This window comes from Rana temporaria, chromosome 5 (assembly GCF_905171775.1).
Source record: "Rana temporaria chromosome 5, aRanTem1.1, whole genome shotgun sequence".
Lineage (NCBI taxonomy): Eukaryota > Metazoa > Chordata > Amphibia > Anura > Ranidae > Rana > Rana temporaria.
In genome coordinates this window covers 173,722,718-173,739,821 of record NC_053493.1, presented here as the reverse complement: position 1 = coordinate 173,739,821, position 17,104 = coordinate 173,722,718, and the positions used below count along the sequence as shown (strand labels likewise).

Here is a 17,104-nt window from a genome sequence, read left to right as displayed (position 1 = left end):
GAGGGCTCGGGGGTCTTTTAGACCCCCGATCCCTCCATAAAGAGTACCTGTCACCACCTATTACTGTCACAAGGGATGTTTACATTCCTTGTGACAGCAATAAAAGTGATCAAAATGTAAAAAAAAAAAACACAATTTAATATTATAAAAAAAAAAAAAATAAGAAAAAAAAAAGTTTTTTAAAGCGCCCCCCTCCCCGCCAGCTTGCGCAGCAAAGAAAACGCAAACGGACGTCGCGCCCGCATATGAAGACGGTGTTCAAATCACACATGTGAGGTATCGCCGCGATCTTCAGAGCGAGAGCAATAATTCTAGCACTAGACCTACTCTGTAACTCTAACCTGGTAACCGTAAAAAAAAGTTTAAAGCGTCGCCTATGGAGATTTTTAGGTACCGTAGTTTGTCGCAATTCCACAAGTGCGTGCAATTATAAAGCGTGAAATGCCTGGTATCTATTTACTCGGCGCAACATCATCTTTCACATTTATGCAAAAATTTTACTTTTTCATTTTTTTAAAATTCATGAAAGTTAAATTTTTCCCAAAAAGTTGTGTTTAAAACACCACCACACAAATACTGTATGACATAAATATTGCAACAATCGCCATTTTATTCTCTAGATTCTCTGCTAAAAAAATATATATAATGTTTGGGGGTTCTAAGTAATTTTCTAGCCAAAAATATGGATTTTAACTTCTAAACACCAAATGTCATAAATAGGCTTAGGCATGAAAGGGTTATACCAGAAGTTCAGTGTAAGAAATATACAGGAGAAAATGCATTTTGACAAGGAGTGTGGTGGTGGTGGGTGGGGAGTCTACCGACATCACGACTCCACCCACCCAGCTCCGGACAACAAACCCACTCACAGAATCTGCAGTTTTTCGCATCTCATAACTAGACTTGGGCAGAGTGATTCATGTTAGTGAGTCAAATCATTTGGATCAGTTTAGTGAAATGATTCAAATCACTAAATCGACTCGCGGCTCATTTCTTCAAAGCTAAGATTATCACACACAGCTCATGATTCAATAGACTCATTGTGAGCTCTCTTAACTGCGAGTCATTCATAGATTCAAGAGTCATGCTGCTGGCTCATACATAGCTCATTTTAAAATACAGAATGTATAGAAAGTGCTGCGCTCAGTGCGTTGTGCGACATCTGTGCAAATCACATGCGATGTTTGTGCGATGCAAATTCAGCCATACAGATTTGTATGGCTGAATTTGCATCACATTCAGACCAAAGTCGTGCAGGACCCCTTTTTTGGTCCAAACCAGAATCTGATCACATGGGTGTCTGAATTGACAGTTCGCACTGCAATATGCGAACCAATATGGGGGTGTCATTAACTTTGTCTTGGCACTTACAGCAGTTTACAATCGCAATAGGGCAGTTTGAACTGCCTGCAAGTCAGTTGCGATGCATGAACTGCAGGGTTTGCCACATGATCTCACCAATGTGAACCGAGCCTCAGTCAATGACTTCTCACAGCACCTCATGAATCTAATGTGACCTGATGAGTCCCTCATAAATTCACGAGCCATTCTGCTCTCCTGGCTCACACTCAACTCATAAATCTAATGTGCTCTCAAGAGTCACTCATAGATTCAGGAGCTATTGTTCAAACTGGCCAAAAGAAATGTAAAAATGGAAATCGCAGCAAAATGACTTTTTTTCTATTATTATTATTAACCAATTAATCAAAACAATAATCTACCAATTAATCGATTATGAAAATATTCGTTAGTTGCAGCTTTAGTTTACATCCACTTTTAAGTCTTGTCCTCTACTGGATCTTGGGCTGTGTGCAATCCCTCAGTATCATTACATACAAGGCAACGCTAATGACCCGTTATGTGGAGGTGGTGAGCATGCTTGGAGGAAGCTTGCTGGAGCCAGGGATAAGGTAAGTATTATTCTATAATCTTTTACCCCCTAGACTTTTTGGGCATTTATCCCTTGCAATTTGTTGGCCTCCGCGGTCAATGCTATTTTTTCAGCCCAGAATTTAGCTTTAAAGTTTTGGAGGTCTCTGACCCCTGCTTTTTTTTTAATATTTATCTTTGATTCTGCCTTTGATCCTGCTCACAATTATTTGGGGATTGCAGGTCCTCAGCGGCACTGATGACAAAGTCTTGGCTCAATGGCATCAAGTGGATAACCAAAACACAAGTTTCGGATGGTTCAAAACAAATCCGTCTGAACCATAATCTACGGTAGTGAAAAACTGCAAATTTTAGGTGTTCTCCGATAGGCAACTTTGTGCCTTTTCCAAACTCTGGTACCAACTTCCTGTTTTGGAGAACCAGTTGTCCACATTGCACTGTGGGATGTAGGAATATGCTAGCTTTTGTAAAACAATGGTATCTCCATATTGTTTTTTTTTTTTTAGGGTTTCCAAAGAGCAGAATGCAGCATTTCAAGATTCTACTGACATGCATGTACAGGCACAAAATAAATCCTTCTTTCTGACTCTGCACATAGTTTCTTGGCTATCGCTAGGATTTATTTACAACTTGGTGATTGTTGTTATGTTGTGCATATACTTGATTGCTTTGTAATTTCAGAGGAAACATAATAAAAGTAATTCTCTTTTTTTGTCTTTTACAGGGATTCAGCTATTTCCAGTAACAAGACCCCACACAATAGCTCTATCAATCATATAGAGAGCATTCTTCAGCAGCTGGATGAAGCCCAATCACAGATGGAGGAGCTTTTTCAAGAGAGAAAAATTAAGCTGGAACTTTTTTTGCAACTGCGTGTATTTGAAAGAGATGCTATTGATGTGAGTTAATTCAATTTCAACTTATAACTGTCCTTTTAAGCTACTGTCCCTGTGGTTCTATCTATCCTATCTATCTATTTATCTATCTATCTTCTCTAATGTGGGGATCAGCAACCCGTAGATCATGATCTACCAGTAGATCGCGGCCAGGTTAATGGTAGACCGTTGTCTGGGATTGCTGACACACCATCTCAGAGCATCAGACAAAATGCAATGCAGAGGGTCTACTTGTAAAGTTGGAGCTGTAGTAGGGAGTAAAAGCCACGTTAGCTAATGTCTATTCTGTAATCCTGGCTCCTGTCCCATGCGGAGTGATACCAACTGCACTCCACCTCTTATCCCGGCTAGCGGTCTCTATAGTGGTGAAAGCAGCAGGAAAGAAAGTTAGGTCAATGTGAAGCAATACACTGGGCATAATCATATTGGGCTGCTTTCACACTGATGCGCTGCTGTTTACACACATAACAGGTGCAGTCTAGTGTACCTGCAGCTTTCCTGCACGTTTTCCTAGACTTCTATGATATCCTGTGTGTTTGGTGCACTTTCTGTAAGCGCACCAAAACTCCTAAATGCAGGAGTTTTGGTGCACTTTCAGAAGGTGTACCACACCTGTTGAATATAATTTGAGTCTATGGCAAAGCACAGCTAACCAAGTAAAGTCACAGATGCACTGCTCTGTACCCGCAGTGCAGGTACACATTTTGCAGCTGCATCAGGAGTTATACAACCTGTCATGATTGGCAGATGTAGCACCTGCAAGCATGACCCATTCAAGTGAATATGGCTGCTCCGCAAGTGTCCTGTAACCTTGTAGAGGTTCAGCAAACAAGGAGTTAAAGTATGCAGTGTTGTGGTATTCTCACCACCTGCTATAACCCCTTGGACCCCGCAGAAGCATGCAGTTTCGGGGCACTTGCAGGAAGGCAATAGTACCCACCATAATCAACAGGAGGCTTAACCCGTTCGCTGCCAGGGCCATTTTTGCATGTTTTGCATACATGTTTTAAAAATTAGGCCTGAAGATTACAAAAACAACTCCAAACATATATTTCTCTTTTCGTCCATGGACGGACACAGCCTCCTTAAATCTTGACTCGTGGGTTCTGTCTATTGGGAGAGGACTAGGCAGACATGTTGGATATTTAAATACATGTAACTTTAACAGCCCCAAGAGTTGAACAGCCCCACCCAGTGGGCGGTCCCTCCGGTCATAACCCCTCATCCTGCAGCCAGCAGCTCAGTTTTTTTCTGCCTAGTAGAGGAGTAGGACCTGGCTCCCTTTGGGCCCAGAGTCCTGAAGAACTTTTTATTAATTTATTTTTTGTGATTCTTCTATTAACTGCCGGCTGGATATTATAGATCCTTGTAGTCCCCCCCAGTCCGCCCATCGAGCGTGAGCAGACCTTAGCTACGCGCTGGGTCGGCAACGAAGGACCCCATGGCTCCAGGGGTGGCCGGTGGGCTACATGCCCCGTGGTCCACATATGATGAGCTGGTGTTGTCTCAGTCACAGTGGACCGGGCCGACAGCTACTCCGTGCCACTCGGTTGTATGCCTGTCAGGGACGCGCCAGCAAGTCCTCACAAGGACTGGTAAGTACGGTTCCTCCTGCCTCGTCATTCCCGGGATTAAGGGGTTCTCCTGTCCTTCCTTTTTCCTGCTCTCTGTCACCCTTTCCCCTCCTGCCCTAGGGGTCGCTGCGACCGGGGTGTGCCTGTAGGGGGACTCCGGGTCCCGGTTGGGGACTGTGGGGTGTCGTGGCCTGCTTTCTGTGGGAGGTGGTCTGTCTCCTGGGAAGTCTCTGCCACGTCCTTCTCGTCCACATCGCGGTGCTCAGGCGCCATTTTTGCAACGCCATTTGATGAGGAGGACCCCTCGTCCAGGTCGGCGCAAGACAGGGCACTTGTTGATGCTGTGAGACCTGGACCCCTCGTCCAGGTCGGCGCAAGACAGGGCACTTGTTGATGCTGTGAGAGACTCTCTCAAGCTGGAGGATACAGCTGAGACTTCCACAGAGTGGCCTGTCTCTTTTGGGTCACACAAATAGAACCGCTCTGTTAGTTTTTCCTTGTGTTACTTTCTTTGATAAGTTCATAGATAAGGAATGGGAACAGCCACAGAAATCCTTTGTGGTCCCTCAGCGCATGGCGGTCCGTTATCCTTTTGAGGCGAGCCTTTTGAAAAAATGGACATTTCCTCCGGTCGTAGACCTTGTTGGTGTGCATTACTATTGGCTGCATCACGCCTTGCTTACATCTGTTTTTTTTTTTTCTTTGTGCTCGTATTTCCTCCCCCCTTCTTTTTGACGCCACCTAGTTTTTCACTAACTCATCATGTCATTTCATCTGTTCCTTATTGGTTCCGTATACTCACATTTGTTATTGAGTGTACTGTTACCCATTTTCTGTATAGCTTCTTTCTGCTTTTTGTCATCACATAATGTTCCTTGCTCTTCAAATTACCCTAGCTTGGCATTGTACTGTATAATACAGTGACCATGGGCATTCAAGAGTGTCTTTACTTGGTACATATATGTAAAGCACAGTTATATCTGCTTAGAGGGTTCTGTTCATTTTATACTTCTCCCATTTCTTCTTTTCTTCCTTTACAATATATGTTTTTTTTGACCTACATGGAAACTTTGAAGATTAGAACGGGAGTCCGTATAAAAATGAATACCTCAAAGAAATGGGATTTTAAGGGCAATGAAAATAATATACAAAAAAGTATAAGTAAATATAGAAAAATATATTTAATTTACTTTACAAAAGTTATGCAAAAGGTTTTACAATTGTAACAATCGCTGTAACAAATTAGTTTGCATAATGTGTGGACCATACAGATCCTGAATAAAAACATATACAAAAAATGACAGTACATAAATGCAGAAGATGAATGATGTATTGAACCTCGAAAACCCAATAGGGGTCAAGGGAAAATGCAGAAGACTGTTTTATTTTGACGCGTGTCTTCATCAGGAAAAGAAAACAGTGTTCAGGTGCATGGTGAATGGCCACACTGCAGCGGATGGGTCTGCTATCAGACCATCCAGCTACTTCTGGCCATTTCTGCCTGATCTTCCAATTCATGGTCATTTGGCATACACTCTGCAATTCTGCATAAAAATATCTTCCTGGGATAAACTTCTTGGAAATTTTATTTTTCTTATGGCATGTCTTTAGAATGAACTTTTGTTTATTCACTCTGAGCTTTCCTTGCTGCGGACGTCCACCCATGTGTGGAGGGAGACCAAGCCGGTCTCTTTTAGATGACAGACGCATGCACCTGAACACTGTTTTATTTTCCTGATGAAGACATCGAGTGTAAACTCACTAGTCGAAACGCGTCGAAATAAAACCGTCTTCTGCATTTTCCCTTGACCCCTATTGGGTTTTCGAGGTTCAATACATCATTCATCTTCTGCAATTATGTACTGTCATTTTTTGTATATGTTTTTATTCAGGATCTGTATGGTCCACACATTATGCAAACTAATTTGTTACAGCGATTGTTACAATTGTAAAACCTTTTTGCATAACTTTTGTAAAGTAAATTAAATATTATATTTTTCTATATTTACTTATACTTTTTTGTGTATTATTTTCATTGCCCTTAAAATCCCATTTCTTTGAGGTATTAATTTTTCTATATACTCGGGATGGTGGCAATGCTCATGTCAGTTTGTTGGGAGTAAACCTTTTTCAGAACGGGAGTCCGTATATCTTTTTAATTTCATAAACACCCAGTGCAGATTGGGATGTTTTTAGTTTAGTGTTCATATTTATGAACTAAAATCATTTTTTCTTTTTATTTCTACGGGATGCTTTAGATGTTCAGTGGTATGTATTGTGTATGGACAATGAATATTTAACAACTATAATATATTTATTTTTTTCTACTTAGTGTTTTTCATTCATTCATTGATCCATACACATTGCAACATTTTTTGATTTGACTGCGATCCCACATGGGCATGTGTCTAGTGCAGGCATGTCCAAAGTCCGGCCCGGGGGCCAATTGCCGCCCGCGTTTTGGTTTGTGTCCCCACTGGTAATTTGTAACCCCAAGAATCCCAGAGCGCTGCACATTCAAAGGCTGCATTCATATCAATGGTGGGGCTGCATTAATGTTACTTGTGAGGCTGCATTCATGGCAATGGTTAGGTTGCATTCATGGCAATGGTTAGGTTGCATTCATGGCACTGGTGAGGCTGCATTTATGGCACTGGTGAGGCTGCATTTATGGCACTGGTGAGGCTGCATTTATGGCACTGGTGAGGCTGCATTTATGGCACTGGTGAGGCTGCATTTATGGCACTGGTGGGGCTGCATTTATGGCACTGGTGGGGCTGCATTTATGGCACTGGTGGGGCTGCATTTATGGCACTGGTGGGGCTGCATTTATGGCACTGGTGGGGCTGCATTTATGGCACTGGTGGGGCTGCATTTATGGCACTGGTGGGGCTGCATTTATGGCACTGGTGGGGCTGCATTTATGGCACTGGTGGGGCTGCATTTATGGCACTGGTGGGGCTGCATTTATGGCACTGGTGGGGCTGCATTTATGGCACTGGTGGGGCTGCATTTATGGCACTGGTGGGGCTGCATTTATGGCACTGGTGGGGCTGCATTTATGGCACTGGCGGGGCTGCATTTATGGCACTGGCGGGGCTGCATTTATGGCACTGGCGGGGCTGCATTTATGGCACTGGCGAGGCTGCATTTATGGCACTGGCGAGGCTGCATTTATGGCACTGGCGAGGCTGCATTTATGGCACTGGCGAGGCTGCATTTATGGCACTGGCGAGGCTGCATTTATGGCACTGGCGAGGCTGCAGATGGGCACTGGTTAGGCTGCATTGATGGGCACTGGCGAGGCTGCAGATGGGCACTGGTTAGGCTGCATTGATGGGCACTGACCCTTATTTTGCTTCAGTTTTTTATTTAAAAAAATAATTTTTTCCTGAAACTTCCCTCTTAAAGTGAAGGTGGGTGTTATAAACCTGTGCATGTTATACGCCAATAAATTCGGTATACCCAAATAAAATGGCCGAGCTCATCCTTAGACTCTTCAACACACACAGCCACAAAAAGGCAAGAAAATTCTGGTTGGGCAGTATATTAGCTAATTTGCATTTAATTTTAATGGTTCAAAGAATGTCAGGCAAAATGGTCAGCCCTCACGCATGTTCACTTCATCAAATCTGGTCCTCTTTGAAAAAAAGTTTGGACACCCCTGGTCTAGTGTATGTAGACATACGTTGAAGAATAGGTGCCTGTTGGATTCACCGTACAAACATATTGCAATATAGACATCGGTAAGATGCATAATAACTTGGACATCTAAACATTCTCATGTCTACTCACTATATCTTAACACGTCAGGAATTCAATTGTAGTTATTTCCATTTTTTCGTTAAATCCGGAATATTTAATTAACTTTTTTTTTTTATTTTTTACTTTGGTTCTTTATACTATACCCGAGATTTTTCTGTTTGTGGTCACAGCTGTTTAAGCACTTGCTTACCCCCCCTCCTGCCCAGGTGAAATTTCAGCTTTCGGCACTGCGTCGCTTTAACTAACAATTGCGCGGTCCTGCGACGTGGCTCCCAAACAAAATTGACGACCTTTTTTCCCCACAAGTAGAGCTTTCTTTTGGTGGTATTTGATCGCCTGTGCGGTTTTTATTTTTTGCGCTATAAACAAAAAAGTGCGACAATTTTGAAAAAAATACAATATTTTTTACTTGTTGCTATAATAAATATCCCAATTTAAAAAAAAAAAAAACAGTTTAGGCGGATACGTATTCTTCTACATATTTTTGGTAAAAAAAAAAATTGCAATAAGCGACTGGTTTGCGCAAAAGTTATAGCGCTTACAAAATAGGGGACAGAATTATTATTTTTTATTATTTTATTTTTTTACTAGAAATTGCGGCGATCTGCGATTTTTTTATTGGGACTGCGACGTTATGGCGGACACATCGGACACTTTTGACACATTTTTGGCGCCATTCACATTTATACTGCGATCAGTGCTATAAATATGCACCAATTACACTATAAATGTGACTGGCATTGAAGGGGTTAACACTAGGGGGTGAGGAAGGGGTTAAATGTATTCCCTGCATTGTGTTCTAACTGTAGGTGGAGGGGGGGGGGGTGACTGGGGGGGTGACCGATCTATGTCCCTATGTACAAGGGACACAGATCGGTCTCCTCTCCAGAGACAGGACGCTGTCTCTGTGTAAAACGGCAATGAGAGATGATCTCAAATGTTTACTTATGAGATCATCTCTCATTGGCCGCACAGATCGCATCGCAAACGGCCACTCTGATTGGCCGTTCGCGGTGAACTGTAATTGGCTCTGTTCAAGGGACACGGCCAACACTGGAGCGCGTGCGGGGTACGCCCAAAGGGGCGGAACGTCAATTGACGTCCAGTTGGATTTTCAGGTCCGCGTTGTAGCCGTCATTCGGCTATAGCGCGGGTCTGAAGAAGTTAAGACACCTTTACAACTTTGTTGGTGTCACATGGTTTATGTGCCGGTTAGGATATTTATGTCCTCCTACATACTATATACATGTGCCCAATACCCTATACCTATTTTTTGCTCCTAGCATGCGCTATTGGCCCATCAACGGTCTAATTTACGGCCATCGGCTAATCAATAGTCAAATTTACAGACATAGGTGTCATTTCTTGTACCTTTTTCTATTTCATCCTGTCCCATCCTTTCACCATGTTTTATTAACTTATCAATTTGTTTGGTGAGAAATATGTTTGGGTATTTTACGAGTAAATAATACACAATATAAATTACAAGGTTTAGAAAATGAAATAAAAAATCAACATTAGAGGTGGTAGAGGTATTATTCAACTAAGGCTTTTCTCTACATTCACTATTATGTTCTATGTATATATGTATATATATATATATATATATATATATATATGTATGTATGTATGTATGTGTGTGTGTGTGTGTGTGTGTGTGTGTGTGTGTGTGTGTGTGTGTGTGTGTGTGTGTGTGTGTATATATATATATATATATATATATATATATATATATATATATATATATATATATATATATATATATATATGTGTGTGTGTGTATGTATATATATATATGTATGTGTATATATATATATATATATATATATATATATATATACAGGGCTTTTTTTCAGGGGGAACTTGGGGGAACTCAGTTCCACCACCTCTGGCTCAGACCCTTTGGTGTCTGCTCACCACAATCACTTGTAAACACAGAAGTCTGGTTTCTGTGTGTACGAGTCACAGCTCTGCACTCTGTGTGTAACCCCCCTGAACTCTACACTCTGTATGTAATGCAATCCTGGTATTTAATGCCCCTTTAAGACCCTTCTACTGTTTGTGAAATCTGAACGGGGTTGTGGTTGAGTTCCTGCACCTATTTTCTGAGAAAAAAAGCTCTGTATATATATATATATATATATATATATATATATATATATATATATATATATATATATATATATATATATATATATATATATTACAGACCAAAAGTTTGGACACACCTTCTCATTCAAAGAGTTTTCTTTATTTTCATGACTATGAAAATTGTAGATTCACACTGAAGGCATCAAAACTATGAATTAACACATGTGGAATTATACATAACAAAAAAGTGTGAAACAACTGAAAATATATTTCATATTCTAGGTTCTTCAAAGCAGTAATCCTTCCTTCTAAACCACTCAACGCTGCTGCCAAAGCGTCTTCAGTGACATATACCGGGGCAGCAATGTTGGGAGAGGCTGCAAAGCCTGACAGGGGCAATGGGTCATCCTGTGCGGCTACCTCCAGTCTCTCAGGGGAGGATCATACAGACATGGTTAAGTGGTAGGGGGCGCTGTGGAAGATATGTTACTAGAACGTTCTAGTGGCTAGTACAAGTGGTGGGTGTAACATATGCTTACTGATCCCAAGCAGGTAAATACAAAAACAATTGGTGAATTGATTGATAACCGTGGAATAATAATAATAATAAAAGTGAAATTTGATAACCGGAAATGTTCCAATGTTCGTGGATTAAAAAAAAAATATATAAATAAATAAATAAGGTAAATAGTTTACAGGTGCACAGTCGCTATGCAAACAAAAACTATAACTGAAAAATAAAAAGTCCAAATGAATGGTGCTTCCTTATTTGTGATGGGACAACATAAAGATATAGATATGATGTCACAATTCGAGATTTTCCTAGTTTGTGACGGAAAATATTAATTATATGAAGACAGGAGGCGAGTATCTTATGCATTATCTTTCTTTATTAATGCCCATAGCAGAAATACAACTTTTTCAGTAATTTCAAGTAGAAAAACGTTTAACTGAAAGAAAAAGAAAAAACTACAACACCCAGCAGCCCTCAGGCTGGGTCTGCCAATCATGAGGCAGGGCAGCCGGCATATAAGGGGCTGCCTCCTTAGACCCTTCCTCTTTCTTGAGGCGAATCGGCAGGAAACCTGGAATAGAAAAAACAGTTCGAAACACCGGGAGCCTGGCAAACTGGAACTTCCGGACAGGATTCAGTCGACGGCATCCATGCTCCGGATCCGGAACGCAGTAGGAACCTCCACTTCCGGTCTGTGGTGCACAAAAACCCATGGATCGAAATGGGAAGCGCAATCCCGACGGTGATATAGAAAAACGAAGTCCAGGGGCGTATCAGCCTCCGACCTGTAGGATGCGTGATGCAATGACCTAGAACGAGAGAGACAACATCGTGATAGGGTTGGGTTGGGAGGGAAGATACTCGCCTCCTGTCTTCATAACAAGCTGTCAATTGATTGTGTTTCCTGTAGGAAGGAGCCTCTCTTCTCTCAGGTGTGCCTTCCTGGAAGGTTCATAGAAATACCGTTACCGGTCAATCTAACTAATTTTTTTTTATTTCCTGTTTGATGTATGCACAGATTTCATGTGATATATAAAATTGCAACCACCACCATTTCATTCTCCATGGCCTCTGCTTTTTGAAAATATATAATGTTTGGTGTTCGAAGTTACTTTCTAGCTAAAAAAAAATGCTGATTTTAACATATAAGCAAAATTTCCAAATTGTCCTAGGCAGCAAGTCGTCAAAAAAAAAAAAATATATATATATATACAATTTATTTAGCTATGCAAATTGGTCATAATTAAAATTAAATTGGGTGTAAACCCTCCATACACCCAGTGAAGTGAACAGCCTCAGATGATACACAGAGATTAACCAAACCTCCCTACATAGGTTTTATATGTATATCTGCTGTGTTCACATTTATATACTGTTTAGAAAGTTCAGATGTTGTTAGATTTTCTCTTCCTGGTTAACAGAGTGTGATGTCTGGGCATTCAGCCAAGATAGCTAAAATTGCTGATTGGAGAAAAGGCGCACAAACCCCCTCTCATCATAAGCAGAGACTCTCAGAGCTGTTTTGTAATAGGAGCTGCTCTCTGCTAATCAAAGCACTCTGCTAAGCAACCTCCGTTGACAAAAGATTCAGGCTGCTTTTGTCTAAAAAAGTTAAAAAATATGTCGGGAGTTCTCAGGCTGATAACAGAGGAACCATTCAGAAGAGAGCTACGGGACTTGGCTCATTGAAAAGAGATAACAAAATACTGCAGATATGTGCCCAGCTCAAATTTCATGAATCAGGTTTACATCCACTTTAAGTTAACTGAATAATGCCAACACTGGTAATTTTGGATTAGTTATGTATAATTTAGGTTTGTTTCATAATAATGACTAAGATTTTTCCTCCTTTAGAACTTGCTTTTATTGATAACTCTTAATCACTTTAGGTCCACCCTATAGCAGTTTTACTACTATAGGGTGGCACCTGTGCTCCGGATCATGTATACATCCGTGAGCCGACACTTCTGGGTAGGTGGTGCACATGCGCACTGCTGGTGGCTCACTTCCGCTGTGATTACATACAACGGGAGCTGGTCGGTGGGTCCGGGGTACTGGATGTCCTCCGGCACTCACCGATCACCAGGCAGAGAGACGTAACTGTGAAGTGCCTATTTAAATAAGGCAGATCGCTGTTCTAAAAGGAGGGAAGGGATGGAGTTTGTGTCCCTGCAAAGCAGGGAATAAATTATGTCTCTTCCCCCTAGTTAAAGGGGTTGTGAAGGTTTTTTTTTTTTTTTTAAATAGGTTCCTTTAAGCTAGTGCATTGTTGGTTCACTTGCCTTTCTTTATTGTACACCACGGGACACAAGAGCCTCTATTCATTACATAGTGGGTTGTATAGGTCACCAGAGGTGATTGGACACTGGGACAACCAATGAAGACAGGTTCCCCTCTATATAACCCCTCCCCTAAGGGAAGTACCTCAGTTTTTTCACCAGTGTCTAAGGTGTTGGATGCGATTAGGATGTGCTGAAGGAAGCTCTGCCAAAGAAGCCTTCTGGGGGTTTAAGAGCTACACTTTCGAGTCCATCCAAGACGCCTACGTTTTTACGCCAAAACTGGATGGTATTTAGGCCTTGTGGACGAGGTGCTGCCTGTAATGTCTCTTTAGAGGACTGAGCTCTAGGGTCCAGCACTTTCTCTACTATATGCTAAAAGTCCAGGCACAGTCTTTTACAAGGCCCAGGGAAGAGGCCTCTAAGTAGGAACCTATATACCTGTAGGTTGGCACACATACCACGCCATGATGGGGGAAGATTGGTTCTGCTTGGCAGAAAACCTGCGGCGGTGAAAGGGTAAGCCAGGAAAGAGTCCCAAGTATGAAGCTTAAGGACCTTTCCTATTTTTGAGTAGGTGTCTTTTTTCTAGCCACCACTAGAGGGAGTAAAGATCTGAGTTCCACTCACCTGGCTCCAGAGCAGTGTTGGTTCCTTAAGACAGCACACTTCTTCTGCTGCAGAAGCGCTGCCTCTTCCCTCCTCTCAGTCAAGTGTCAGACCACCGCCATTAGCCCCTAGGTTGCGCGCGCACATGGGGGTGCGCTTTATGCTATACAGCGATGGGAGGGAGCTTGGGCACACTATTCCTATGCCAATTATACAGGCAGGAAGTGATAAAGGAGCCTCACAAGTCTGGAGCTTTCTTTGAAGGGACACAGCAGCGTAAGGGCACGTAAGATCTCTATGTGGTTGGCTGAGCACTCCCAAAATAGACACCTACTCTAGCATGAAACTGTGTGTTATTAGTTGCATACTTATGTGAAATTGCTAAACTAGCACAGTAGTATATGCATTTTGGGTACCTCAGCTTTGCTTAGTAATATGTCTTCCCAGAGAAGAAATTCAGGGACTAAGAAAGACAAAAAAGCACCGTTGCCTGAGACAGGAGGCTCTAGCCGTGCCTGCTCGGTACCTTCCTCTCCTGTGATATCTGACGCACCTATACAGGATGTGGTGCCTGTGCCTGCATATGTCACTGAGGACACTTTGACGACAGAAGGGAGAATCGCTGCATTAATCGCAAAGTCCTCACAAAGGGACAAAAGCGAAGCAGATCTACTTCTGTTGTTTTAGATCTCCTTTCAGATAAATTTGATGAGGATGGTGTAGCCCCCATCAGGGGATGAGGAGTCGGGGGGATCAGGGATATCAGAAGAACCCTTTTCTGCTTCCCAGGTTCTGAAATTGCAGGTGCAATGTTATGCTGAAGCAGTACGCTCTACATTCAAATAACCCTCTTCAGAGTTAACTGAATCACCTGTCTCCTCCCTGGGTTCATTAAAATCCCCACAGGCTACTTGTGCCTTTCCGATCCATCCTTTATTGGAGAATCTGATTTACGCAGACTGGAAACATCTAGATAAGCGTTTTTCTCCTCCTGGGAAGTTTGAAGTTCTTTATCCTATGGAGGAGAAGTTTGAGTTTGCCTTCTGTGAATGCAACTATCTTGTGTAGATAAAAGCTTAACTTGCCCGGTGGACAATGCCCAGGTATTTAAAGATCCTTCTGAGAAGAAATTGGAATCTTTATTAAGGTTTTCCTGGCGGGCGCAGTAACCCAACCTGCTGTGGCACCAGTTGGTATGTATCGGGCCTTAAAGGATCAGGTGAAACAGGGGCTGAAAGATCTGCCTCCGGAGCAGGTGAAATTTTGGGAGAATTTGCCTAGGGCCTTATATTTCACAGTGGATGCCATTAGAGATTCTATTCAACAAGCATCTCGTCTTACACTCCAGCTGGTGCATATTCACAGAATTCTTTGGCTAAAGCATTGGTCAGTGGAAGATCCATGCAAAAAATATTTGTCCAGTTTCCCCCTCCATGGCGAACGCCTCTTTGGGGATGATTTGGTAACGTATATATCCAAAAGATATTGAGCCGTAAGACTACTCTTTTGCCAGAAAGGTAGAAAAACAAGCGTCCTTGTTTTAAATGTTCTCTCTCCCCGGCTCCTGGAAGATCTGCCTCCAGCCAGTGGTGACAGCATTTTCAGCCAGCCACAAAGGCTAAAGAAAACCAGGCCCACACGAACAAGAAGCTGTGGGGTTCAAAAGCTAGCAAGCAAAACAGCTTTGTCAGTTTTCAGCAGCATGGCAGACAGACATCCAGTGGGTAGTTTCTGCAGTATCCCTAGGGTAGAAGCTGGAATTTTGAGAAATCCCTCCTTACCGGTTCTGACGTTCAAGGCTCCCCAAAGATCCAGTAAAGAGTCCTTCTTCAAAGGATTGGACCACTTGATGTCCCAAGGGGTAATCACAGAAGTACCTCTAGAGTAGCTAGGTTTAGATTTTTACTCAAACCTCTTTGTGGTTCCAAAACCAAATGGAGATGTCAGACCCATCTTGGATCTAAGATCTCTGAATCAGTTTCTGAACATTCACCATTTCTGAATGCAGACTATTCGATCCGTGGTCGCCACCCTACAAGGCAGCGAATTCTTGGCGTCTCTAGACATCAAGGATGCATGTTTACATGTGCCTATCATCCCGCTCACCAAAAGTTCCTTTGGTTCGCGGTAGAACATTGCCACTTCCAATTTGTGGCTCTGCCCTTTGGTTTGGCAACCGCGCCCTGGGTATTTACAAAAGTTCTGGCCCCTCTGTTGGCAAGGCTGAGGGCAAGGGTCATAGTGTTGATGGCCTATCTAGACGATCTACTTGTGATAGATCAGTCAGTGGCAGGATTAGATCACATGGTGCTCAATACAGTAAAATACCTGGAGTATTTAGGATGGATCATAAACCTACAGAAATTCTCACTACTAGCCCTAAGAAGGGTAGATTATTTGGACATGATCATAGATACGGCCCAAAGCAGGGTTTTCCTGCCAGAGCCAAAGATCAAGTCGCTAAGAGAACTGATCCATAAGGTCAGGGCGAAGGAGGCATCATCAATTCACCTCTGCATGAGGCTGTTATGGAAGATAGTGGCCTCCTTCGAGGCTGTTCCTTACACCCAGTTTCAATCGAGACTACTGCAAGGCAGTATTCTAGCTGCCTGGAACAGGAAAAGCCCAGTTCTGGATTTACCCATGTGCCTGTCTCCACAGGTGTGCCAAAGCTTCAGTTGGTGGTTAAAGACCAAAAAATTGCAGAAAGGAAGGTCCTTTCTCCCAGTCACCTGGAAGGTGCTGTCTACGGATGCCAGCCTGTTAAGCTGGGGAGCAGTGCTAGAAGAGACTTCAGCCCAGGATGCCTGGGCCAAGACCGAAGAGCACCTGCTCATCAACAGACTGGAGATTCGGGCAGTATACTTAGCCCTCAGAAACTAGACATAAATGGTTACAGGGCCACCCTTTTCGGATTCAATCCGACAATGCTACTGCTGTAGCTTATATCAATCACCAAGGAGGCACCCGGAATCGGGATGCTCAGAAAGAGGTGAATTGGATTTTGACATGGGCAGAAAGGCATGTTCCTTGTCTTTCTGCAATCTTCGTTCCAGGGGTAGAGAACTGGCAAGCGGACTATCTAAGTCACCAGGAAGAGTGGTCTCTCCACCCCAATGTCTTTCAGGCAATATGCCAGAGATGGGGGACCCCAGATGTAGACCTGCTAGCTTCCAGGCTCAACAGGAAGTTGGACAACTTTGGCCTATGGAATGGATGCTGTGATATTTGCTTGGATCAGTTTTCACTGATCTATGCATTTCCCCCCCCCCCCCCCCCGATCCCTCTTACAGAGATTGCTGTGCAGGATCGAGGAGGAGGGAATACCAGTACTCCTAGTGGCCCCAAATTGGCCCAGGAGGACCTGGTACGTCGAGATCATAAAGATGGTGGTAGGAAGACCTTGGGTGCTTTCACTACGTCACAACCCGCTCTCACAGGGTCCAGTGTTCCACCCTTCCTTACAAAAGCTAAATTTGTCTGGCT

At 42.8% G+C, this 17,104-nt stretch overlaps 1 protein-coding gene across 6 annotated transcripts in view; it reads left to right on the top strand.

Moving 5' to 3' along the window:
- Positions 1-17,104, top strand: part of TRIO (trio Rho guanine nucleotide exchange factor) — a 1,129,982-nt gene that overhangs the window by 259,731 nt on the left and 853,147 nt on the right. For all 6 annotated transcript variants that reach the window (XM_040353401.1, XM_040353397.1, XM_040353396.1 and 3 more), the window contains one exon: positions 2,615-2,789. In XM_040353401.1, coding sequence (XP_040209335.1) covers positions 2,615-2,789 — 175 coding nt within the window. The remainder of the gene's footprint in view (positions 1-2,614; positions 2,790-17,104) is intronic.